This window comes from Osmerus eperlanus, chromosome 1 (genome assembly GCF_963692335.1).
Source record: "Osmerus eperlanus chromosome 1, fOsmEpe2.1, whole genome shotgun sequence".
Lineage (NCBI taxonomy): Eukaryota > Metazoa > Chordata > Actinopteri > Osmeriformes > Osmeridae > Osmerus > Osmerus eperlanus.
Window position 1 is genome coordinate 13,801,267 of NC_085018.1, and position 24,707 is coordinate 13,825,973.

At 46.8% G+C, this 24,707-nt stretch overlaps 2 protein-coding genes across 5 annotated transcripts; both read left to right on the forward strand.

Annotated features, from left to right (window-relative positions):
- The first annotated feature begins 217 nt into the window (after nucleotides 1-217).
- On the forward strand, nucleotides 218-12,458 carry pank4 (pantothenate kinase 4 (inactive)). 2 transcript variants are annotated; one of them, XM_062461514.1, is made up of 19 exons: nucleotides 218-380; nucleotides 3,284-3,366; nucleotides 3,600-3,808; nucleotides 3,948-4,131; nucleotides 4,266-4,358; nucleotides 4,972-5,125; nucleotides 5,594-5,775; nucleotides 5,922-6,003; nucleotides 6,883-6,983; nucleotides 8,360-8,515; nucleotides 8,856-8,968; nucleotides 9,330-9,417; nucleotides 9,575-9,726; nucleotides 10,080-10,135; nucleotides 10,287-10,336; nucleotides 10,573-10,677; nucleotides 10,825-10,925; nucleotides 11,180-11,248; nucleotides 11,475-12,458. In XM_062461514.1, exons 1-19 carry the CDS (start codon nucleotides 263-265, stop codon nucleotides 11,719-11,721), a joined length of 2,343 nt encoding a protein of 780 aa, XP_062317498.1. In that variant the 5' UTR covers nucleotides 218-262; the 3' UTR covers nucleotides 11,722-12,458. The 2 variants fall into 2 exon arrangements, with proteins under 2 accessions (XP_062317498.1, XP_062317508.1); XM_062461524.1 differs by having other exon boundaries at nucleotides 3,284-3,360.
- A 1,832-nt stretch (nucleotides 12,459-14,290) lies between these two features.
- draxina (dorsal inhibitory axon guidance protein a) lies at nucleotides 14,291-24,389 on the forward strand. Of its 3 annotated transcripts, none has more exons than XM_062461555.1 (7): nucleotides 14,291-14,515; nucleotides 19,484-19,994; nucleotides 20,500-20,699; nucleotides 22,247-22,367; nucleotides 22,844-22,936; nucleotides 23,297-23,386; nucleotides 23,572-24,389. In XM_062461555.1, exons 2-7 carry the CDS (start codon nucleotides 19,508-19,510, stop codon nucleotides 23,682-23,684), a joined length of 1,104 nt encoding a protein of 367 aa, XP_062317539.1. In that variant the 5' UTR covers nucleotides 14,291-14,515; nucleotides 19,484-19,507; the 3' UTR covers nucleotides 23,685-24,389. The 3 variants fall into 3 exon arrangements, with proteins under 3 accessions (XP_062317539.1, XP_062317530.1, XP_062317520.1); XM_062461546.1 differs by having other exon boundaries at nucleotides 14,291-14,428; XM_062461536.1 differs by having other exon boundaries at nucleotides 14,291-14,428; nucleotides 19,487-19,994.
- Nucleotides 24,390-24,707: the final 318 nt, after the last annotated feature.

Consider the following 24,707-nt stretch of genomic DNA (forward strand, 5'->3'; position numbering starts at 1 on the left):
TTTACTAAGCACAATATATTCTTTAGTATCCATAGCCATATTCAATATATGCATCTCATATAAACCTATTTGTTTGGAAATATTATTATACGACAGTAAATTTGACAAAACTTCAACTCTGTTCTGTGTCACGACATCTGCCTAGATAGAAACGATGTTGGGCAAGAACACGAAGTACGGGTTGATTTTGATTGGACCATACCCTTCCAACTCCTAACCTTGCACACACGAACACAGCCGATCAGCCGCAGCAGATCTGATCATGGCGGAATGTGAACGAGTTGACAGGAGTAATCAAGGCATGGATAAAAGCATTACGCTGCCACCCGACGAAATCTTTCGGAATTTGGAAAATGCAAAGAGGTTTGCAATCGACATAGGTATGTACCTCCAGCTTTGTTTCCAACTGCTAGCTTACAGTTTCTGGTGGAACGTAGCGAGTTATTGCAGCTAGCTAGGTAGCATTTGTATCTAGCTAGCCTATCTTACTAGCTAGCTAACTAATCATGTCTTGTGTTACTTAGCCATGGTGTGTAAGTGTGTTAACGTACAATTCTCTACAAACCAATGTGCATAGATACGTGGAAGCTCATTATTTCAATGCTGACGAGCCATCTCTAGCTTTCCGTCATGTAGAGGGCTAGCCACCTAGCTACAGCTTGCACCAATATTAATGCAAAGTTGTTTAACCCTTTGATACACAAGCTATGCTTACCCCCTTTAACCCTTGTGTTATCTTCGGGTCATTCTGACCCATCAGTCATTGTGACCCACCGTCGTATTGCGACAAATTTACCTCATACAAAAACAAAGTGAAGCATTTTCTTTTAACTGTCGGGCTGTCTCAGACCCCCCACATTGGAATGGTTAAAAGAAAATTATTTTTATTTGTTTTTGTATTGGGTAAAATTGGGTAAACACAACAATGGTTCGTTATGAACCTTTGGGTCATGTGACCCGAAGGCAGCACGAGGGTTAATGCACAACATGGGTCTAAAATGACCCGCATTCATTTCCTATGACATTTCATGTATGGCTGAGTGTTTCTTTGCTATATCTTTAAAAATCAATTCATTTCATTATTTAATAATCCAATTATTACTTTATTTTGTTTTTGAGTATCACAAATCATTATTTTAATTGTTGTCTTTCTTACATTCTGAGCAAAAAACTTTTTGTGGTACTACATCAATTTTATAGACATTGGTCTAAAATGACGCATATGGATTCACTATGGAATTTGATAGAAACTTTGGATATTTGCAATTTGGAACATATTTACTGTGAATAGTTATTCACCTGCTACACATTTCACAGCTCAACCCTGCTGCTTTTAGGCTGGGAGATGTTCATCAGTGACAGCATCATTGAGGAGGTTCTGAAATGCAACAAGTTAGAGATGAAGAGCTGCAGCAGCAAAAGGGAAAGAGGGTAGAAGCATCAAACAGGAATTCATGGCCTCTATCAGTTTGATCCTCCTTGCAGGGGAGCACAAGAGCCTAAATGTGGCCTTGCGGGAGAGTTTTTGGATCCAATTGCAAAATCCAATGTATAAAGCCACCATGGGGCTAAAGAGATTTGAGGATATCCTCAGCTTCATAAAGTTTGATGATAAGAGCTCTTCTTGTGGCTGGGTGGTAGTTGCATTTAGTTTTTACTCCACATCTTTCCATCACCTCTTTAATATACTTTTGGAGCTGTGACTTGGCCTTCATGCGCCTGACAAGGTCCTTGTCTAGCTCCTTGATGAACTGCTGCTTGGTCACACCACCCATTTAATCATGGTGTTGTTGTAAAAGTTAGTGTAGGCATTGAGGGTGGCAACATCCAGCACATTGTGCCAGACAACTCTGTGTTCTCCATTTACATGATTAGGTGCAAACTATCTGATCCATTGTGTCCACTCCTGATTTTATTTTGTTACAGTACTGGATCACAAAATGGTTGTCATCCACTGCTTTGCCATCATGCATGGTGCTCAGAAGGACAACAGCCTTTCCCTTCTTCAGCACATAGCTCACCAGTCAAGTTGCCATTGAATCCAAATTAAATGGCAACATGACCATGAAAAAATGTGGAACTTGGCATCTCCCTTCATTTGGATGTCTTTGTGACTCGTATGTTCGGCTTGTTCTGAAGAGTCCCCACAATGTTCAGGTTTTTGTCAATAAGCTTTCCAGTCAGAGGGACACTGGAAGGGTAGAACACTCAGTCTACCACATATGGAACCCTCACATCGCACATCCAGAATATTTTAATTCCACATTTTGCTGGCTTGCTGGGCATGTATGGCACACACTGCTCATCTCTGGTGACAAAGTTACTGGGAATGAACCGTCTTCTGCAATTAGCCAGGAAACAGTCACACACATACCTGAATGCTGCTATGAGATGTTTTTCTTGTTACAAAGCCCTGTTCCTCTTGTCATCAAAAGTCAAGCTGGTGATATCATATCTCTTTAGCCCCATGGTGGCTATACATTGGATTTTGCAATTGGATCCAAAAAAGCCACATCTAGGCTCTTGTCCTCCCCTGCAAGGAGGGTCAAACTGATAGAGGCCATGAATTCCTGTTTGATACTTCTCCACTCTTTCCCTTTTGCTGTTGCAGCTCTTCGTCTCAAAGTTGTTGCATTTCAGGACCTCATCAATAATGTCACTTGTGAACATCTCCCAGCCTAAAAGCATCTGTGTTGAGTTGTGAAATGTGTGACAGGTGAATAGTTATCCACAGTAAATATGTTCCAAGTTGCAAAAATTAACTAATATCAAAAATTCCTATAAAACTCCATAGGAATACATATGGGTCATTTTTGACCCATGTCTGTAAACTGAAGGTAGTAACACAAAAACAATGGTTGTTTATAAATTAAGAAAAAAAGAAGGAAAATAAGTATTTGTGGCAATAAAAAACTAGATATTTAATGAATACTTGGAATATTAAATTATGAAATTAGATGATTTCTAAAGATATGGCAAAGACACACTCAGCCATACATGAAATATCATAGGAAATGAATGCGGGTCATTTTAGACCCATGTTGTGCATTAGAGGGGTAGTGTTACAAAAATTATTTTTATTCCAAAAGTAAGAAAGAAAAAATGAAAATAAGGACTTGTGATGACCAAAAACAAGTTAATTGAGGAATACCTGGAATACTGAATGATTAAATATTTTGTTTGCGAAGATATAGAAAATGTTAACTCTCCCGGGTCACTTTAGACCCATGTTGTGTATCAAAGGGTTATTAATGCAGCGCACGTTGTTTTTTTTGCTTGGAAGGTGGGTCGCTGACCAAGCTGGCGTATTACTCCACGGTTCAACATAAAGTAGCAAAGGTTCGCTCATTCGACCACAAGGTAAAGGTAGGCTACTGATGCCCCCCTTATTTCCCCCGTCATGAACGTAAACACCTGTTTGAGTATGTGACATCGCTGACTTGCCTAACGTGTTAGCATTTTCCTAAAAGGGCTCAAAGATAATCTTGTTAAATAAATAAATTCATCTAGAACAGAGCTACGCTCATATTTAGTGTGCGCACGCAGTTCTAGTCAGCTACCATACTCTGCAGTAGTGACTGTGTTATGTTATCCTCCAGGAAGCAGATGGAGACCCACTCTATGAGATCTCAGTGCAGGAGGAGATCACGGCTCGCCTTCACTTCATCAAGTTTGAGAATGCCTACATTGAAACCTGCCTGGACTTCATCAAAGACCACCTGGTTAACACAGACACCAAGGTGATCAAGGCGACAGGTGGAGGGGCCCACAAGTTCAAAGACCTCATCGAGAAAAAGCTCAAGCTCAAGTAGGTGATTCGGTTGAACTTCCTGTATTTCTTGATACTGTAGCTTTCTATCAGTATGACAGCGTTGCTGTTTTGTGTTACATAGGCTGGTCTATCAAACTATGACTGTGTCTGCTTTTTCTTCTGTTGGGTGAGCCAGAGTGGACAAGGAGGATGAGATGACCTGCCTCATCAAGGGCTGTAACTTCGTCCTGAGGAACATCCCTCACGAGGCCTTCGTATACGCCAAACACGCCGACTCAGAGTTCCGCTTCCAGAACTCCAACCCAGACATCTTCCCATACCTGCTCGTCAACATCGGTTCTGGGGTGTCCATTGTCAAGGTAACAGCCCAATGATCCAGGTCACACACTCTCTCACGTTACTTATCTTGTGACTCTTTACTTTCCCTTCCTCTCTTTTCTCTCTCGCTGGGATTCCTTCCTGATTACTTCTGATTACTTCTGACCCAAAACAGGTTGAGTCTGAGGATAAGTTTGAGCGTATTGGAGGAAGCTCTATAGGTGGCGGAACCTTCTGGGGCCTGGGAGCTCTTCTCACTAAAACAAAGGTAAAGACCCACGTTCACACTCCTAGCAGTAGCCAGGGCTCCTCATTGTACGTGGCACATTGTAAATCCACTGTTACTGTGACCTATTATCAGCCTTCATTTGCACAACTGACTCCACACTCCAGAATCATGTTACCACAGTTAAATAAGGTTCCCATGGGTCCTAGAAATCCTTGACATGTTTTTAAAGCGAGAAAAAAATTCTTGGCCTTGAAAGATTTTGAAAATAGACAGGAGGTCCTTGAGGGTGCTTGGAATTTATACGTTTTGTGCAAGAATATAAATTGAAGTGCTTTGCTGTTAGAGAAGGCTAAATACCAAGTAAGTCTGCCATCACTGTAACAGCACAACTGAGAAGGGTTTACACATTCCAAGCCTCCCTCTCTTCCTCACTTTTGGTCTGGGAGCTTCTGTAAAGCCTGCTAGTTCTCATTATAAACATTCTCAGTATATAACCTTGATCCGTGTGTCAAATAATGCCGTTTTGGAGGGAATTGTGCCTGGAAAGTCCTTGAAAAGACATTTAATTTTATGTTCAAGAGGGTGTGGGAACCTCGTATAATAAGGAACCTATTAGGCCAAAACACTCCTCATCTCCTCTCCCTTCACGCAGAGATTTGATGAGCTGCTTCAGTTGGCCTCCAGGGGGCAGCACACCAATGTTGACATGCTGGTCAAAGACATCTATGGGGGATCCTATGGCTCTCTGGGCATGACTGGAGACCTTATAGCCAGCAGCTTTGGAAAGTCTGCCACTGCTAACAAAGGTGATTAGCATGTCTTGACTGTCTGAAGTCATCTATTTGGTAAGCCTTTATAAACCAGGGAAGGAAAAGGGACTGAATGACTCACGGTGTTATCTGTTTACTTGTGCAATGTACATTCCTCTAGAGCTGGCAGTGACCTGTCACCTAGTTTAGCGGTGTGGCCTTGGTTTAGTAGCTGACAGTTAAGAAATGTAGCCAGAAATGGCACTGTGCCATAAAGCCTCACAAAGCAATATACTAAAGTTGTGACAGGCTCGCGGTAGGTTCATGGTTTATATGAAGTGACCTATACCATACCTAATATGTTATACTAAACCCTAATCTGCAAAACGTAAACTAATTCTCCACCCACAGCACATGGGTCCTGCTTGGTTTTGTCTTATAATTTCCCTTCTCGACCAAATGTTCAAAAGCATGCTTAATTGAGCCTAACGATCTCTCTTTGCTCTTTAACACGGCATTTCCCAGAGTTCTCTAAAGAGGACATGGCCAAGAGCCTCCTGCACATGATCAGCAACGACATAGGGCAGCTGGCCTGCCTGTATGCCAAGCTGCACAAACTGACCAGGGTCTACTTTGGAGGCTTCTTCATCCGGGGCCACCCTGTCACCATGCACACCATCACTTACAGCATCAACTTCTTCACCAAGGCAAGGGCTCTAGGCAAGGGACCCAGTGTGTTTGTTTGTGGTGTGTGTGTGTGTGTGTGTGTGTGTCAGTGTAGCTCAAGCTGTGTGTTGTTGACAGTGCTTGGAAATGAGTCTAATTTGTGTGTGTGTGTGTGTGTGTTTCACAGGGTGAAGTCCAGGCTCTGTTCCTCAGACACGAGGGCTACCTGGGAGCCATCGGGGCCTTTCTCAAAGGAGCAGAGGAAGACAGTAAGTCCAGGAAGGGCTCTGGAGGGTGGCCCTCAGCTTTAGGTCTGTCTTATAATGATAACATGACTGTATACTTGCATATTGTTTACGTCGGTAAAGCAGCTTTCTCCTAATGGATGAACACACTAGCTCCCATTCCACCCGGTGTTGAGTTTCTGTTGGCCTCTATTGCCCCTGTGAAGGCAAACAACTCCTTGTTTGCAGAAGACAGTATCATTCATCTCCACCAGGAGAGTGACTGTCAGGTTCAGGCTCTGGGTTTATCAGTAATAGACTACCAACTGATTGGAAAGACAGTTTAACAAACACCTCGACATAAAATGACCAGTTCAGACACAACGGTACTAGAGGGTCCGTCTGACGCATGAAGGTCAGAGGACAGCATTTCTAGTAGAAAGGCAAAAACCAAGACAACACACAGCCAACAGGTGTATGAAATTCAGTGAAGAACACAATACAGGAATCAGTTGGGACACATAGAGTATATGAACGAAGGATATGACTGATCTACCGATAGGGATTCACATAAGCACATCAGAAATCCCTGATTTCTTCCCCAGTTCTTTCTTCCATGGTATTTATCCTGTGGTACGGGTGTTGCAAAGTTCCTTTGGATAAATATATAAAAAGTGTCTACCAAATGAAATACATTGTATCCAGTGTTTCCTCTATGTTGATTTCGGCGTCCTGCCACGGCTAACTTTCGGCCGCCCCGGTATCAGAAATAGGGCTGTACACAATGTTAGGCCGTTTATCAGCAGTGATCTTAGAGTGCATGTCGGAGAATAGACCTGCCCCCACTGCAAAACAAAATCCTGGAGGAAACACTGGGACGTCATCACGACCCCCATGTTGGTGTGTGTTCCTTGGCTGCTGCAGATCCCAACCTGTACAGCTGGGGGGAAAACTACGCCGGCAGCTCCGGGCTGATGAGCGTGTCTCCGGACCTCAACCCCATGCAGAGGGCCCGCAGCGGAACGGTAAGTCGCTACGGAAACGCCACCGCGAGAGAGACGATGCGTGCGGTCTGTCCGGCCAAATGTTAACCCTAGGCTTCCCAGGGGAGCGGGAAGAAATGTGTCGTCGAGGAAAGGGTTGTCTGAAAGTTTCACTGACCTGTACCCCCCCACCCCCTCCCCCACAACCCTCCTCCTCTCAACCGGGACAGATATTTGAGATGATTTGACCAGGTGGCGATGGTTTCAGTCAATCGGAGAATGAACTGGTGAACCACATTGTTATCAGCACAATGCCTACACCTCACAAATTAGTTTAGTGAGAGCTCCATTGGTTTACAGAGAGTTGGTTAGAGTGCTTTAATTGGCATGAGCTGTGTAGGTCGGTCTTATCCCACACCACAAGATGGCGCTCCTAACCCACATACCGCAGTTTAATTTGGGTGACATTTCACTGCTCCTGACATCTTCAGTCTGCCTCTTTCTTTCTTTTTTCTTTCTTTTTTTTCTCATCCCATTTCCGAGATAAATGTCTTGGTATTTTACCCTGGAAATGTCACCGCCGTTGTCCTAATGTGACCATACCCCTTATCGATCTCTTCAACCTGACATTCTTTTGTTTTTTATGTTCCTTTCTTCTGTCTGTCCTCCAATCTCTTCCTGCCTCTTGATTACCTCCCCTTTCCTCCAGTTTTCAGTAAGTACTCTGTGCCTGGGTGGGCATGTTTAAAAGGGCTCTTCAGGACATTGCTTGTGCTGTCGACCTGCTGTAGCTCCAGGCCTGCGCTCTCCACAAGTGGTGGTGACCCTTAGATCTACTCAGAAGCAAAGCCGCTTTTAGATTCCTATCTGATTTACGGAGACAGTGGTCCTATCTATAGACCTTGCTGTTGTTTTGAGATGTGTTGGGGACTGGTTTATTGAAATGTTTCTCATAATAACAAGGTGTGATGTGACTAAATAATAGTGGTGCCAGAAATCAAACACTAAACTCCCGGTTCAGATTGTATCGTGGCTAAGAGTCACTGTTCGGATCATTTTTTGTATGAACTACATTGCTTTACACCACTACTTAACAAAGAATGGTATTCAGTTGAGGACACAACGTACTTTAGTAGTACTGGACATGTAGCCCACTGTGCTTGGTGTGTGTTTGTGTCTAGACTAACTGTAGCTAGTTGCTGTACTAACTTCAAGGCCATTCGAAGATCTTGTCATTAACAAAGAAGTTGGAGGTTTTCGTTCTTGGTGCGTGTTGACCGCTCACCCACCTTCTCCTGTCTTTTCTCTTTCTCTTTTTTGTTTATTTCCATTTCTCTTTTTCATTCCCTTCTCTCTCTCTCTCTCTCTCCCTTCTCTCTCTCTCCCTCTCCCTTCCCTCCCTCTCTCTATCCCTCCAGTTTGATATGTTGGAGATGGACCGTCTGGAGCGACAGCTGGTGAACCTGCCCCTGCTGCAGGATGCGTCCTCCTACATCCCCGACACGGTGGACCTGACGGAGGACGCCCTGGCCAGGGAGTACTGGCTCTACTGCTTCCAGGAGGCCCTGGACGGGGTGAGGCCTGCAGGGGGCGCTCCTCTACACACCCATATAGACCTTCCATCGATATCATGTGTCACGTGTGTGTGTGTTTATATGTATGTGTACACACACACACTTATATATGTATGTATGTAGATCTCAGACCTCCCATGAACTGTCGACAACTGAGATCCGACCTAAACCCCTCAGAGAATAATAATGTTTATTTAGCAGACTCTTTTATCCAAGCAACATACAGGGGAGGATTTGAGCCTGTGACCTCTTGATCTGCGGTCCAGTGCTATACCACTGAGCCATGCCCACCCCCAGAGAAGAAAACCTCTTATAGTTTTTTTTCCTTCTTGTGTTCCAGGTGGTGAAGAGGGCTGTGGCCAGCCAGCCAGACCTCCCTGAGGTCGCGGAGCGGGCGGAGAAGTTCCGTCAGAAGTACTGTCACAAGCTCCAGACCCTGCGACACCAGCCCTTGTAAGGAAAACAGCCCCGTTCCACATGCCAGGACACACGTCATGGTCCTCGAGCAAGCATCTGCACAGCACTGTTAGAACCTTCTAGACTAGAGCTCAGTAACTGTCTCTTTAGCGTCTTCTGTGTGTGCATCTTTTTAAATTCATCTAACTTTGTACAAGTTCTACTCTAGATCTAGACTTATGTAGATTATGTTGAAATGAAGGCTGAAGTTGTGCAATATCTGGGTGTTGATGAATTGACTGTCATTAAGTGAGTAGTTGTGATTAGAGGATAGTGTGTGTGTGTGTGTGTCTATTTTGTGCATTTCCAAGTGTGTTTCTTTCTTGCTAACGTAGAGTGCTTCTCTTCTCACTTCTAGTGCTTACGGATCCCTCACTGTCAGAAGCCTATTAGACACAAGAGAACACTGTTTAAACGAGTTCAACTTTCCCGACCCCTACTCTAAGGTCTGAGCGCTGTCTCTCCGTGTGGCTCTCGTGTCTCTTCCTGTGTGTCTTGTACTTCTCCTCGGGTATCGTTTCAGTCAGTTTGTGTCCAAGACTGGTTTCTCAGCTCCTCTCCTATCCTTCTCTTCCTCTCCTTCACTTCCTCTCCTCCCCTCAGATTAAGCAGAGGGAGAATGACATGGCCCTCAAGTACTACCAGAAGGCCGTGAGCTCCCTGGAGCAGCTGAGCTGGGAGCAGAGGCAGTTTGCCCTGGTCCGGGGCCTGCTAGCGGGGAACGTATTCGACTGGGGGGCCAAGGCTGTTTCTGAGTGAGTGGAGCCGCAAGGACGGGGCCCCCTGGAGCCACTCTGGGCACCTCGGATTCAGGGTCCTAAACCCTGGTCAAAACAACTGTGACGAGAACCGAGTTTTCGAAACACTCAATGTCAAAGAGATTTATTGTCATATGCATAGTGCAATGCAGGTCATTCTGGCCAATGAAACTCACTCAACGAAACTCGTCTCATTGTCTCAAGTCTTTCTATAAAATTGTTTGTAGAATTGTCAAACTTGTGTTAAAAGGATGTTAGGATTGTATTTTTTTAACACACAAATGATGCTTTTGCTAGACATTGAATGTTCTCTCTTTCATGCACTGTCACTCCCTGGCTTGTTTCCACAGCGTTCTGGAATCCGATCCAGAGTTTGGCTTTGAGCAGGCAAAGCGACAGTTGGAAGGTACTGCTCCTCTGTATCTCCACTGCTTCATGTGTGAAAAAACATTCTGTCTTGACCAACCTGCTGTCATTCAGTTGGCTTCCTCTAGTCACCGTTGAAAAGCCCCGAAAGGAGGATCAGCTACTGACACCTCTTCTCCCTCCTCCTCTAGAACGTCCTTGGCTCGTTGATGCTTTTGACCAATGGCTGGAGAGACTGAAGGTAAAAATGCTGCTCGCCTCTGCTGTGTGATTTATTATATAGATATTGAAAAAAAAAAATGTACAAAACATTTATGAACGTATAATATAAAGTAATAATCACGTATTGCAAAACCTTCTGAGGATGAGTGTTTTTTGCGTGTGTGTGCAGTTGATAGCAAGGCTGGTGTAATGTGTGTTGGCGTGATGCTGGGGAACTGTGAAGGAGAACTACTGACGCTAGCTCTCTCTCCACAGGGTCCTCCTCACAAGTGTGCCTTGTTTTTCGTAGATAATAGTGGGATAGACATCATTCTGGGGGTGTTCCCCTTTGTCAGAGAGCTCCTCTATCGAGGAACAGAGGTAGGGATCCCTGCCAGGACCGTAACCCTGACACACACACACACACACTGCTTCCTTCACTCAAGATATTTCATTGACAACTGTGATTAGCAACACGACATCCATCATAACACTTCCAAAGTTCTTTCTTTCTCTCTTTCTTTAAAGGTTGTACTTGCCAGCAACTCTGCTCCAGCTCTGAATGATGTGACCAATGGTGAACTGCAGATTCTGACTGAGAGGATTGCTGCCATGGACCCTGTCATTCAGTAAGTTGATGAAAGCGCTCAGCGCATGGACCCTTTCATTCAGTGAGTTGATGAAAGCGCTCAACTCATGGACCCTTTCATTCAGTGAGTTGTAAGCGCTCAGCGCTGTGTGGCCAACGCTGTGGTCGCTCCTGTCAGTCAGGTGACTCTGGAACCCAGGGAGAGGGGAGAAGGGAGGAAGCAATACTGAGAGGAGACGTGTGATGTTAGCTTCTCTCTCTTTCTCTCTCTGTCTCTCTCTGTGTGTGTGTCAGGACTGCCGTCAAGGAGGACAAGCTTGTCTTGGTCCAGAGTGGCTCCAGCTCTCCCTGTCTAGACTTGAGGTCAGTTCTCCTCTCTCCAACCAAATAACCACTGGCATTGTACCTGGATCTATACATGAATAATAATCACAACAACAGTAATCATAACAGCAATACAACTTACTATAATAATAATAATAATAAATTAACAATTTGAAAAAGTCATTTCAAATCTGGTTAGCGTCAACCCCTAGTCTCAGGTGTGGAGGTTAGCGAGCCTGAGTGAGTCTCCCTGGTCTCCCCTCAGTCGTCTGGACAAGGTCCTTGCCATGGTTGTGCGCGAGCGCCACACCGACCTGGTGATCATCGAGGGGATGGGCCGCGCCATCCACACCAACTACTACGCGTCGCTCAGCTGCGAGAGCCTCAAGATGGCCGTCCTCAAGAACTCGTGGCTGGCCGACCGGCTGGGGGGCAAGCTCTTCAGCGTGGTGTTCAAGTACGAGGTGCCCCTGAAACCTCACCAGGAGTTGGCGGCGCTGACGCCGTCATGAGCTCCCCAGGACTCCTCCGGGCTGATTGGTTCTACAGACACAACTATAGGAGTGTACATGACATGCACCATACATGCTGTATCTATAGGAGCTTCTATAGGAGTATATCTGTAGGAGCATGTATGGACACCTGTGTTAGAGGTACTTCTTGGAGCCTACATCTCTCGCAGCTTTACATAGTTGTATACATCCATAGGAGCTTCTTGTAGGAGGTTACATCTATATGGGCCTAACTGGAGTACAAGTCTATAGGAGCTACCTTTAGACACATCTATAATCGTGTCTAGGAGCAGGCTGGAGGAGTCCTGCTGGTGTTTATGATTGGATGAAATCATGACTTACCTGATGAATGGTACTGGCTCAGGCATTATCAATAACCAATGGACTCTGGATGATTTAAAAGACATGCGGAGGGATTTAATACGGAGTTGTTTCTTAATATCAAACTGTACTCATTGTTTTGTGTTTTCTTCCGGTTTCACTAGAGCCTATACACAGTTAACCATGGTTTGCACCAACAACTTCAGTGTTCTGGCTAATCCACAATCTGAATATAGCCTACGTAAGCAGCCAAAACCAACTGTTGTTAGTGGTTGCTGGAGGTGTGTGTGTGTGTGTGCGTGCCAGCTCAAAAGAGGGACAGACAGTTCATGGAAACGAAATCTGTAATCAGCAAGTACCCCGTCGTCACGCGTCAGCATCCCAGCCGTTCCCATGGCAACGCTGCTCTGCCACGGTGGGTGGGTGGGTGTGTGGGTGGGTGGGTGGGTGGGTGTGGGAGTTTAGGGTGGTGGTGGGGGGTCTCACTTGAATGTTATGATACCAGGGTAATTATCAATTTCACTGGCTAAACTTTTTTTCTTTTTCTTTCTCCTTTTCTTTTCCCCCCCTTCACGAAATGCGTTTAATGTGCCTTCAGGTTGTTGTGATCAATGCAAGCGTGATTCGCACAAAATGTCACCATTTAGGTCCTCCGTTTAATGGAGAAATACAAGCACAATGGGATTGTCTACTTTATTTTTGACAAGTGTCATTAGGAGTCTACCAATGAGTCCTCATTAGGCTGCTTGGTCTGTTGCTGCCCAGTCAGATAGAATAGCTGGGAAATGGAGGACCTGGAGGTCAAGACCAGAAGTATTCATACCATTATCAGGGAATTTGTTTTTAGCAAAGTAAATTAGAGTTCCAGAAGGTGGCAGTGTTTTACTGATATTTTCTGCAACCAGTACTTAATTCACTGTTATATTGACTTTCCATAGGTTGTCAGAATCAAGACTGTGAATATAACATCTAATATTACACTATGTTGATCTGTAAATTTCTTTTTCTTCTTCAAGCAAACTTGACTCACTATAATCAGTAATGGATGTCCAAGTAATAGTATTAATGGTCAAATGTAAAAGGGAGACAAGGTAATGAGATTAGGACGGGAAAAAGGTATGAAGGTGAGAAGTTCCAACCTTAAAAAACATTTCACAAAAGCAATGACACACACCGATTGACATGCAACTGAGAAATGTGCCATTGGAGGAGTGTGAAATGATCTGTGGTACATGTTAGCCTTCACAGTGTACTCTTGGTCAAGGACCTACTTTGGTGTCTTAAGTCAAGGTTGTTTTTGACTTGCTATATGTTTCCAAAGCTGTGTTAGCCTGACTTGTAGACTCAATTTGTGATATTATCTATTATCATTTGTACATACATGTGATATAAAAGTGTAAATATAATTCATTTGCATTACTTAGTGTAAGAGCTCATGGTGCAAGTTTTAGTAGGGAAGGTATGCTATTCTCCTGACAATCACTTTAAATTAAATGGTGACTATATTTTACACATCTGTGTACTGTGTTGTTTGTTGTAGGCGAGTGCGACATGTCTACGTATCTTGGGGAATAACCAAAACCGCCACGGTACCCGTGTCATTAAACGCTTTATGAAGTGACCCGGGCGCCCTTGGTAGAAAAGAGACACAGTGCGGAGGTGTCTGCCCACCGACCGTGCTAGCGCTATATCGGGGAGTCATGTGCTGATTGAGCACGGTGCCACGCGGGGGGTCCTGACGAACCCGCTGTGCTTCCTCTTCATCATTACCCCTGCGGACACCACGTGAACGCGCATTAGTTCCAGTTTTAGTATTTCTTTCTTGTCAAATGCTTAAGTGAATGCGGACAGATAATTATATTGATTTGTTATATTTATTGAAATGCTTGTTTGTATAATAATATAATAGAGTTCCAGAAGGTGGCACTCTAATTTGTATAAATATAATACATCTATTAATTTCCATTTGCTCAGGGTCCTTGATTACTTACCCTGTAATAGGTAGTTGCCCAGTCATTTTCTTTTTGAAGCTTTGGGTTCAGGCGTTCAGCCAACGGAACGTAATTCATATTTTTCAATATACATGGAAATGACATCGTATGATATTTTCTTGTCGGTTTCACCTGTGTGTAGCTGTCTGTTCAACTCTGAATGTGACAAACGCTGACATCAGCCTCTACGTGGTCGCGCATAGCCTGGTCGCGCGCACTCATGCTGTGACTCTCCTCATAAACCAGAAACAATCCCAACGATCTACACATCCTGCAGTGAGTGGACTGCACGGACGGAATTTCAGTCCCCCCTTTTTTTGCATCATTCTACAGACTTTTATGACTGACTCGCTTTTGCAATTATAGACAACCTTAACTGTACAGAACAGACGCGGGTAAGATAATTTTATTTTCGTTTTATATTAGTTAATGAAGAATCCTTTGGCCGTCGTTCTACAATAGATATCCATCCCAGTGCTATCGTACGTATTTATTTAGATCCTTAATTTGGTGATCGAATTATTTCCCAACAAAGTACATTCAAAACGTCCACTTTTGTTGCTTTCAAAAAAGTTAGACTTATTTATTTTTTATGGAATAGGCTGGTTATGGACATCCCTCAAATGAGCCCATATCTGTCATCTTACATCTGTATTTTTTCCTGGTGTTTGCATGTCATGTGAATCTTTGTTCAGCACAAAGTACTGTTGAGTATCAGAAAATAAGCAAACTATTTTCTGATTAAATTATTTACATTATTTATTTTAGTAAAGGAAGGGCCATGAGGAAACTGATATGTGTTTTTGGATGTGTTTGTGTACATTTCAGGTATTGTGTGTCTGTTAGAGATATCCAATACAAAGTCAAATGAAAGCAGACATGGGGAGTTCCTAGCTTCACCAGTACCAAGCATGTTGATGAGAGATAAGTCCATCAACTGGATCATGGCAAAAGTGTGTGTGCGTGTAGGGGATGGGGTACCTGGCAAAGCTGTAGTCTCATCATTATCATAATCACTAATGAAAGGCTGGATCTTTCTCTCCACAGGTTACCAAAATGAGTTGTTATTGTTTGTAAACCAAGGTGTACAATATATGCCTTTTCAAAATACCCGTCTGGAATGCTCATGTTCTAAAATCATTTAGACACAGACACACACACGCTCGGGTCTCGCTCTGTCTCTCTCTCTCTGTCTCTCTCATTCTCACTTCATATCTCTTGCCCTGTGCATCCGACTTCTCTCAGGTTTTCATTCTGTCTTTTGTGCCTTTTCACGCTCCTTCCTGTCAGTGGATCGTGTGGCTCAGCTCCTGCTGCTGTTTGTGTCTCAAAGGGAACGTGTTTCTCCGTGGGTGTCTGTAGGAGGCTCCCCCACTGTGAAAGAGAGAGAGAAAATTGTTTGTGTGTGTGTGTGTGAGTGTGTGTGTGTGAGTATGTGTGTGTATGGGCGTGCGTGTCCTCCACAGGAAGATAAGGGCCACGTTACAGAGTGTCTGTGATGTTGCCGTGCAACGGCGGCGGTGGCAGTGTTCGGCCCACATCTGTGGGAGCAGCAGCTGAATGACACTCACCACAGCACCCATTCTGTGGCTCTCATGGTCCCAGCTCTCAGCCTGACAGATGGACCTTCCTTATGGCTCTTTTTATCACCCTGCCAAAGCACTTTCCAGGGAGCTTCAGCGCAACTAATACACCCCCCCCCAAGCTTCCAAACCACCTTGTCAATGTGTGAAGCCCCCACCACACACACACACACACACACCACCCCTCCGGTATTGTTTGTGCGGAGGCCTTTTGGTTGAGGAAGAAAACATTTTCAGTTGTTGAAATCAGGGCTATTGATCCTTGAAGAGATTGCCTCAGTCAGAGCAGCTTGGCTTTTTTCTATTTTTCTTTTTTACACGTTTCACTGTATCTGGCAAGCAGTCATCCGTCAGTTAATACTGACAGTAATGAACAGTAATCCATTGCATTTTTGACCCCATGAAACCTTGTCTGCTAGTCCTCTGTGTTCTTTCCATTGTTCTTTGAACAGAAACGGCGAAGAAGTCAGACATGTTGGTTTGGGGTGTTCTCTGTGGAGCAACAAGGTCACCTGACCTTTCTCCCCCTCACTGATAGTCCCCTTAACTAATCCTTGCTGACAAACACAATCTAACCACGTTACGAAACACAAATGGAGCACATCCCCTACCAGCTACAAGCAAACTAACTGACCAAATAACCTGATCAAAATGGAAAGAGGGGATAGCCAGGATTTGAAGCGAATGTCTGTAATCTCTTTAAGCGGGCCAGCCTCTAACTGGGATTTTGTGGCAAGTTTTTCCAAGTTCTCTGACTATCTGGAGAGATAGCGTGATAGAGCCAGATGGTTTGCGACCAGCAGGTGAAGCTATAGATGTATGTCAAAACGTGACCCAACTACCAGAGCTGGCTTTTGCGGCTCGCTGACTCCTGCCTTGCTAACATCCATGTGTAGACCATCTTAAACACATCTACACATTAAACACACACACTATATACACACACACACACATGATTCTTTTAGTACATGGGTTCCCCAGTGGGCTGTGTGAGTGTGGCGTGGTGTGTGTCTGTATGAAGCTTGTCCAAGACCTCTCAGTGTGGAGCCTGGCTGATAAGGTGCAGAGCAGAGAGCTCTCAGATCTCATCCCTGGTTAATGGAGCAGACCTCCTGAGCTGGCCCTTGTCCTAGCGCCGTGAGATTGGCTTTAACTTTAGTCCTCGCTGCTTTGCACTTTCATCCCTCCCTCTCCCTCTCCCTCTCCCTCTCCCCCCCCCCCTCTCTCTCTCTCTCTCTCTCTCTCGCTCTGTCTGTCTGTCTGTCTGTCTCTGTCTCTCCCTCTCCCCCCTCTCTTTCTTTCCCCCCTCTCTTTCTCTCCCCCTCACTCTTGTTTTAACCCAGCCAGTAGAAACCCCTGTTCTCTGCAGCCCAGTGGGATTATCAAAAGAGGATCCCCAGGGTTCAACATGGCCATAGACTTCCCCGTCCCGGGGCTAGTGAATGTATCATTGTCCGTGCTCATCGTCTGTGGTTAAAAGTGTTAAAGGTGCACCTGGCTTCATCAAAGCCCCCTCACACCCCCTGTCCGTGACAGTGTCCGGGCCCCTCCTTCAGCCTCTTCCACTACGGCCCTGGCAGCGGACGTTAGACCCCACCTTGGTCATGCAGGGCTGGATAATACAGGGGGCAGTGGGGGTCGTGTGCTTGGAGTGTGTGTGTGAGACAGTGCGGGGGAGGGCTTGTGTTCATCATGGGAAGATGCAGGGAGGAAAACACACACTCATCCTGGGGTGTTCTATTGCCCCCCCCCCTGGGTCCCCTCAAAGGACCACCTGTCAGCCACATTTGAAAGCTGCAGGCAGAAGGACACCACTGGTTTTGGATGCTCTACTGGCCTGCTCTACTGGTCGTGGGTTCAAATACCCCCCGTTACGTTGCTTTGGATAAAAGTGTCCGCTAAATGAACTCACTGAGTCTTTCCATTACTCATCTCCTTCTCACCTCAGGCCTATTCAGACTTGAATGCTCATGGCTTCCTGTAGTGGCTCATTCAGCTTCTGTGGAGGCGTCGCTTCTCTCTCTCTCTCTCTCTCTCTCTCTCTCTCTCTCTCTCTCTCTCTCTCTCTCTCTCTCTCTCTCTCTCTCTCTCTCTCTCTCTCACACTCACTCTCTTTTTGTGTGGGGGAGAGTTTCCTTTTTTTGATGCCATCTAATCATTGTGCTCAGAGTGTAGCTAGGGTCTACGAGGTGAAATGGGAAGGTGGTGACAGGTTGTGTACCGGTGAAGGGAGCCTTCCTGTAGCAGGAGGATTCAAGGGTTTGGATTTCCTCCGTTTCTTTGGGAAGACCCCAGAACCAGATTCTCCTCTCCGCAACTGCGTCACTCGATGTGCAGCAATCAGGCCTCCAACCTATTCACCCTCTGTGTGTGGGGAGCAGCAGGGTTCCTCTTTCCTTCACACACGCACACACACACACACACACAATGAGCCCAAACACACATACAGGCACACTCGCAGACAATGCGCACAAACACACACAAGCACACACACACACACACGTACACACACACTCCACGGTGCCAGGAGATGAACGTTTCACCGCAGCTATCCTCCCACCACTGTTAGCAAACATCACAGCTGGTGAAACTCCCAGAGACAGGCCTCTCTCTCACACACATACATACACACACACGCACGTAACCCCGACCATCCTGCCAGCCAGTAATCTCCCAGCAGGCCTGCCTGCTATGGTGCTACAAATTTACCCTGACAGGCCCTGGTTGTGATGGCTTCCCCTCCTCCCCAGTCCCCCCCCCCCCCCCCCCTCTCCCCTCCCACTGGCTGCCTGTTTTATAGAGGCCTGAATCACCCACCTTAAACACCCAGGGTGTGTGTGCGGCTTAAAGTTTGTGCATCTCCCCGAAGTGATGAACGAGGCAAGACTATCGACCGACACTCCTGCAGATGCGCGGACACGCGCGTGCGCACACTCCAGCATCAACGGCTCAATACATCTTCTAGATTGATTTTCTGTAAGGGCAGCGCTGGCTGGCTGTCTTTAACACAAAAGAGGCACCCGTCGCTAGCCAGAGAACAGCATTAGCATTACGTTGCCACGGTAATCGACTGTTGCAGTCTACCCAAGTGGAGGACAGACCACACCTTATTCTATTAGGCACAACCCAAACCATAGCAATGGTATAGAAACAACCTACTTTCAATGAAGATGGTCATAAGGCAGTATATTTCCTCATCCAAGCAGGGTATGCCAGAAGCGTTTTTTTTCCTGTAATACAGATGTAAGATATACGTAAAAAGCACCAACCTCCAACAGAGATCTGACTTTGTGAGGCAGGGGGAAGGACGTGACCCAGTTAGAAATCACTGATGAACTGCCTCACGTCTCAGACTAGACTCACAGATCTGTAACCCACAGCAATTAGAGTCTTTCTATGTCACTTTGTCCTTCTCACGGTTCTCCAGAGTTTCTCTCTCTCCCTGTCTCTCTCAGGACTCCAGTCTCTCTCCCTGTCTCTGCCATGGCTCCCAGAGTCTCTTTAGAGTCTCTCTCTTTTTCGGTCTCCTGGTCTCTCCATAGATGGGCAGAGGAGGCTTGAAATGGTAGACTCGATGGCAATGTCAAAGCCATTCTCTGTCCCCCACACTGAAGTTACATGATGCCAGTCCACGTGACTATAATTCTTTAGAATGAAGACTCTGGACTGTTCTCTGGAGAAGAAGACTTGGGCAGAGATGCGTGACAAAAAGCCAACTTTCTCTAATTTCAGCTCCATTGTAGGCGTGTTGGTTTTAAAAGTGTGTTTGCATATGTTCACGTATAGCGTAGAATGAATCATTCGGTTCATGTATCGAACAAAATGAACACCATGAAGACCAACATGAAATGTGATGTCTCTGTCCAGCAGGTGGCGCTGTGTTAACAGACGATGGCTCTCTCCTGGTGTCTCCGTCTGACTCTCTTCCTGGTGGCCACCCTGGCCGTGTCACACAGCGCCGAGCCCGGCTCCACACACACCAAGAGGAGGCCCGCCCCGCCCTCACCAGCCAGCGGGAACGCCCTGCAGTACCCCGATCCACCAGTAGTTTACGGCCGGGAACGTGGAGGCCAGGGGGTCCAGGGTGCCCGTGGAGCCCCAGGCGGGCATCTCTCCCGCAGGCCCCTGCAGCCTCTGGGCTGGCCGGAGGAGGATGGGCCAGGCCTGGAGGGGCTGAACCCAGTGAGGCTGGAGATGGGCCCGGGCAGGGAGAGAGAGAGAGGTCGCGCAGGCTTCAGGAACCCCTTGCATGGACGGGAGAATCACCCGCTCGGGGGGATGGGGACACGCAAGGGCCGCGTCCATGGCCAGGGGCACGGGCACCACTTTGAGCCCAGGAGACATGGGGGTCGGAGAGATAAGGGCAGGCACGGTAAAAGTGAGTTCTCACAGTTGCTTCCGGAAGAAGACACAGTCCCACCACCCTGTGGGAGTCCTTCTTTACATTCATTCCTTCCTTTATACAAGATAACTGAAAGGATATTTATCTGACCTGTATCTTATCTTATATTTTTTTTTAAGATCGATGAGAGGGTTGGTTGTCCTTTTAGCTGTATCTGTAGTATGTGAGAGTCTAAATAATGTCATCCTTGAATCAATACCAGAATGTTCCCCTTATCTCGGATCCATCAGAGAGCAGCTATGATAACGTCTGCTCCTCCATTCTCCTCCCCCACCCTTGTCTTTGTCCCTCCCTCTCCATTCTCCCTCCATGCCCCCTCCCCCCTCTCTCTCTCCTCCTTCGCCTTCCTCCCTCCCACTATCTCTCTTCCTCCCCCCTTCCTTCCTTCCTTCCTTCCTTCCTCCCTCCCTCACTCCATTCCACCCTCCCTCTCACTATCTCCCTCCCTTCTCCCCCTTTCCCAACCTCCCCCCCTCTCCAGGCTTCCTCCCGGAGCCAGAGCTGAGGGCCAGCGATCTGTCTAAGGAAGGCCTCTCCATCGCCTCCCTTTCCCACAGCCTGACCCCGCCCCCTGAACCCCCCTCCCCCATTGCCGCCGGCTACGGCTCGGGCTTCTCCATGGTTACCACGGTGACGAACGAGCATCCCCCAACGCTGCCGCCAGCATCCACCAAGCCCCAGGTGCGCCCCAGCAGACAGCAGGCCTTGTTTGGGACAGCGGCTGGTAGGCCTCAGGGTTTCCAGGCCAGGGAGAGACTAGGTGCTGGCCAGGGAGAGACTCCCTGCTGGGGGGAGACAAGGCCACAAGCACCTTGGTGCTTTCACATCCTTACTAACGCTGAACCAATTACACGCGTTTCTGCTGAGGGGAGGAGGGGAATGTGGTTGTGATTAGCTGGTAGTTGACAGGCTTTTTTGATGTTACTATAGATGTGTCAGTGTTGTCACATGAAATAATTGCATATTTGTCAAAGGGTTTATTTTAATTGTGTTTTGAAAAGAACACCCTCTTTTGCTCTCTTTGTTATCAGGTTTTATTGGGAAATATATTGGGTTTAGAATACATTTCTTAGAGTACCATCTGTGTTTTAGGCAGTGGACTTTATGAGTTGTAAATGTGTGTGTGTGAGTGGAGCGAGGTGTCGCTTACCCCTCCTCCTCTCAGCCATCTGTCCTTCACGTTCTCCCAGCATGCTGCTGTCAACACAATGCTCTCACACACATCCCTCCTTTATCCCCCTCCCTGCCTACCACACACCAGCAGACAGTCACACTCCACACACTCCACACACACATAAATACACACAAATACAGGGACCCACCCGAAGACACACCCGTGACACAAATACACAAGCACACACACAAACTAGACAGAACAAAACAACACTTTAATTGGACGGCGCCTGTGTTAAAATCTTGATCAAGTCTGGTTCTGCGGAGGTCCTGGCCTCTGTCTGTGCTCACCCAGACCCTTAGTGTAATAAGAGCTTCTTAAGCTACGCCTGGCTTTACAACCTTGACCGACCGTTTGATGTGTGTGGACCCGCCACATTTCGACTGCTTGGTATGCTGTTAACAAGCATGGCTAAGAGAACCCTGGAGACAGAATGTGTCTTTATACAAGCTGTCAGAGTGGACTGGCCTTGCAGTGGGGCGGATCTGGCTGGCACAGACATAGGCTCAATGACACAGGAGGGATGTTGAGAGTGTTCTTAATTAAAGTTCGATCGGCGCTGATGGTTGAATAACCAGCCAAGCACCGGGCTCGAGTGCAATTAATCTCATTGATGTCTCTCCATGTTAGCGTAGGAGGTCAGGAAGCTGGAGGGGATCATTAGGTGTGAGGAGGCTGGGCGGAGAGCCTTGTTGTGATGGATGATTATCACAGCACCGGTCTCTGAGTTCGCCCGAGAGGGCGCTCATTACTGGGTCACCTGACCCCAGGTGTGCCTGTGATTGGTCAGTAAGCAGGACGTGGTCAGGATTTGAAGAAAGGGAGGGATAGTTTCTGGGATAATCAAGTAATTTAGCATGACCTCGGGTGAACATACTGTGTTCAGAAATGACTTGAACATATTTCTATTCTTCTCGGGGTAACAGAGGTGGTTTGGTGACGAGGTTCACCAGGGCACCCTGTGTAACGGACTCCAAGGCGTCGTCTTCATCCGGTCTGGGATGTGTGATGGTGACTGGGTGTAAATGGTGACTTACTGTTTTGTGGTTTGCAGAGACCAGGTCGGGGGAGAGGCCAGGGAGAGGTGATGCCCACCCTGGACATGACGCTGTTTGACTGGACAGACTACGAAGACATGAAGCCTGTGGATGCCTGGCCTGCCTCCAGGAAGAAAGGTCAGGCAACCAACCAGCCATACATCCAGTCAGACAGTTAGACCAGAAAGCCATCAAACCAGCAATCCATTCATCAGTCAACCAGCCAGCCGGCTATCTATCCATCCAGCCAGCCAGCCAGCCAGCCATCTAGCCAGCTACCCAGCCAGTCAGCCAGCTATCTATCTATCTAGCCATCCAGTCAGTCAGTCAGCCAGCTAGCCATCCAGCCAGCCAACGACTCAGTCAGTCACTCCCAGTGCCTTATCCTACCATGGTGCTAGGCCATTGGAGATGCAGATTCATTCTTGTTGATTTCACACGTCCATAAACGTGTGATCTTCCCCCTACAATACTTTGAACATGCTGTTGCTACACCGAGAGACACACCTGCCTGTATTTAACGTGTACATATTGCACCCTCCATCTGTACTGCTGTACTAGTGTTGTGGTGCGGTGATGGGAGGTGACAGTCTGGCATCTGGTTGTTTTCACAGACAAGCGTCGCAGTAAGAACCTGAGCAGTGGCAACATGACGGTGGACACCGACGCCATTGAGCCATGTGATCACCACCTAGACTGTCTCCCAGGTGAGTCAGCAGTTCCCATGACCCCTGACCCGTTACCCATGACCCCTTACCGCTGGCTCCTTTACCCATAACCCCTTACCCATGACCATTTACCCATGACCCCTGACCCTTTACCCATAACCCCTTACTGGTTACCCTTGACCCATGACCACAGTTCCCCTACCACCTCCCCTCTGACCCATGATCATATACTGGTCATCTTCCTGAAGGCACTGATAACAACAATAGCAACATTGCAGTACAGTTGTGATATTGGCCTGCACATTGAGTTCCAGGATGACCCTGTGGACCTACTGGTCAGTGTGTGTTACGGTTTGAAGCTGGTCATGTTGCTAGGCGACCTCTCCCTGTGACCCACAGGCTCCTGCTGTGACCTCAGGCAGCACGAGTGCAAGCCCCACAACCGAGGCCTCAACAACAAGTGTTACGACGACTGCATGTGTGAGGAGGGTGAGTATCAGGCAGTTGGCCGGGGTCAGTGTGTACATCTCATACACCCTGAGCATTTTTTTCATGTTAACTTTCATGTTAACCGCTGGCAAGAGGGGGCTTCGTTCTCCAGCCACCTTGTTGTGTTGTCACGACGAACCGCCCATCACCTCTGTGGAGCTTACCGGTTCTCCGTCTGGTTCCAGGGTTCCGTTGCTACGCTAAGTTCCATCGCAAGCGCCGCGTGACGCGGAGAAGGGGGCGCTGCGTGGTGCCAGAGTCCGCCAACAGCGACCTGGGCGCCTTCATCACCGTGTGAGGAGGAGGAAGAGGAGGAGGAATTGGAGGGAGGAGGAGCAGGAGGAAGAGGAGAAGAAACAGGAGGAAGACTAGGATTAGGAGGGAGAAGAGGAGGAGACAAAAGCCGCGTATGAGGAGGAGGAAGGAGATGAAGAGGACGAGGAAGCAGCGACCACACGACGACAGAACAGACAGATCACGGACGAGACACGGACCTGGCTCAAAACACATTTGAAGTCCTCTCCAATACCGTCCCTCATCTGGGCTACACTGAGCAATGGATCCAAACCAAGAGTCAAAATGTATGTACCGCCCCATCAGGTTCGACTCAAGTGACCTCTCACTGTATTGGAGGTCACTTCAAATTCTTTTTGAGCCAACGGTCAGACACTGCTAGACCATGCCGGTTTTCAAAACCAACACATCTGGTCTCCAACACCACCCAGCCCAATAGAGCCATGTCCAACTCTACCCAAACAACTTCTTAACTGTGCAGTGTTCTGATAACTGAAAACGATTCCCAATGGCTTTTCTACCAATAGTGTCCCACTACTTATTAGAGGTAGCTTCATAAGTAAGATAAGCAAGGTGTTTGTTTGCGTTTTTCTTTTTATATGTCTTAATATATGTTTTATTTATACTATACCTGAAAAGGATTCTGGGTCTATGAGTATATTGTGTTTTTCAACTTCATTTTTTCGTGATTAAACACTTGTACAATGATGGCCAATGGTTTGGTCGTTTTTGAGCGTTCAGATGTTGTTGCTGTGTTCAGGTGTTGTATATATGCCGACCCTACCATCCCATAATACTCGATCCACAAGGTACAGAGCATGCGTGAATGAAAGACGACTGAGAACAGATGAGTGAATAGAAGTGAATGAGGACGCATGAAAAAGAACATGTTTTTGGAATGGAACCTTGCTGTGACTCAGCCACAGGGCCAGAGGAGATCTGAGACATGGACACGTTCCAAACCCAGTAGGTCCCTCAGCGCCCAGGTCTTCTGAAGAAGAGTCTCTGCCTCCACAACTGAGTTGAC

What these genes read in the sequence shown, in the direction of transcription:
- pank4 (XM_062461514.1), top strand. Translation starts at nt 263, where the DNA reads ATGGCGGAATGTGAACGAGTTGACAGGAGTAATCAAGGCATGGATAAA. An exon ending in CATTCGACCACAAGGTAAAG is followed by an intron (nt 3,367 to 3,599) that starts GTAGGCTACTGA and finishes GTTATCCTCCAG; the next exon opens with GAAGCAGATGGAGACCCACT. An exon ending in GCCATGGACCCTGTCATTCA is followed by an intron (nt 10,926 to 11,179) that starts GTAAGTTGATGA and finishes TGTGTGTGTCAG; the next exon opens with GACTGCCGTCAAGGAGGACA.
- draxina (XM_062461555.1), top strand. Translation starts at nt 19,508, where the DNA reads ATGGCTCTCTCCTGGTGTCTCCGTCTGACTCTCTTCCTGGTGGCCACC. An exon ending in CAGCATCCACCAAGCCCCAG is followed by an intron (nt 20,700 to 22,246) that starts GTGCGCCCCAGC and finishes TGTGGTTTGCAG; the next exon opens with AGACCAGGTCGGGGGAGAGG. An exon ending in CCACCTAGACTGTCTCCCAG is followed by an intron (nt 22,937 to 23,296) that starts GTGAGTCAGCAG and finishes TGTGACCCACAG; the next exon opens with GCTCCTGCTGTGACCTCAGG.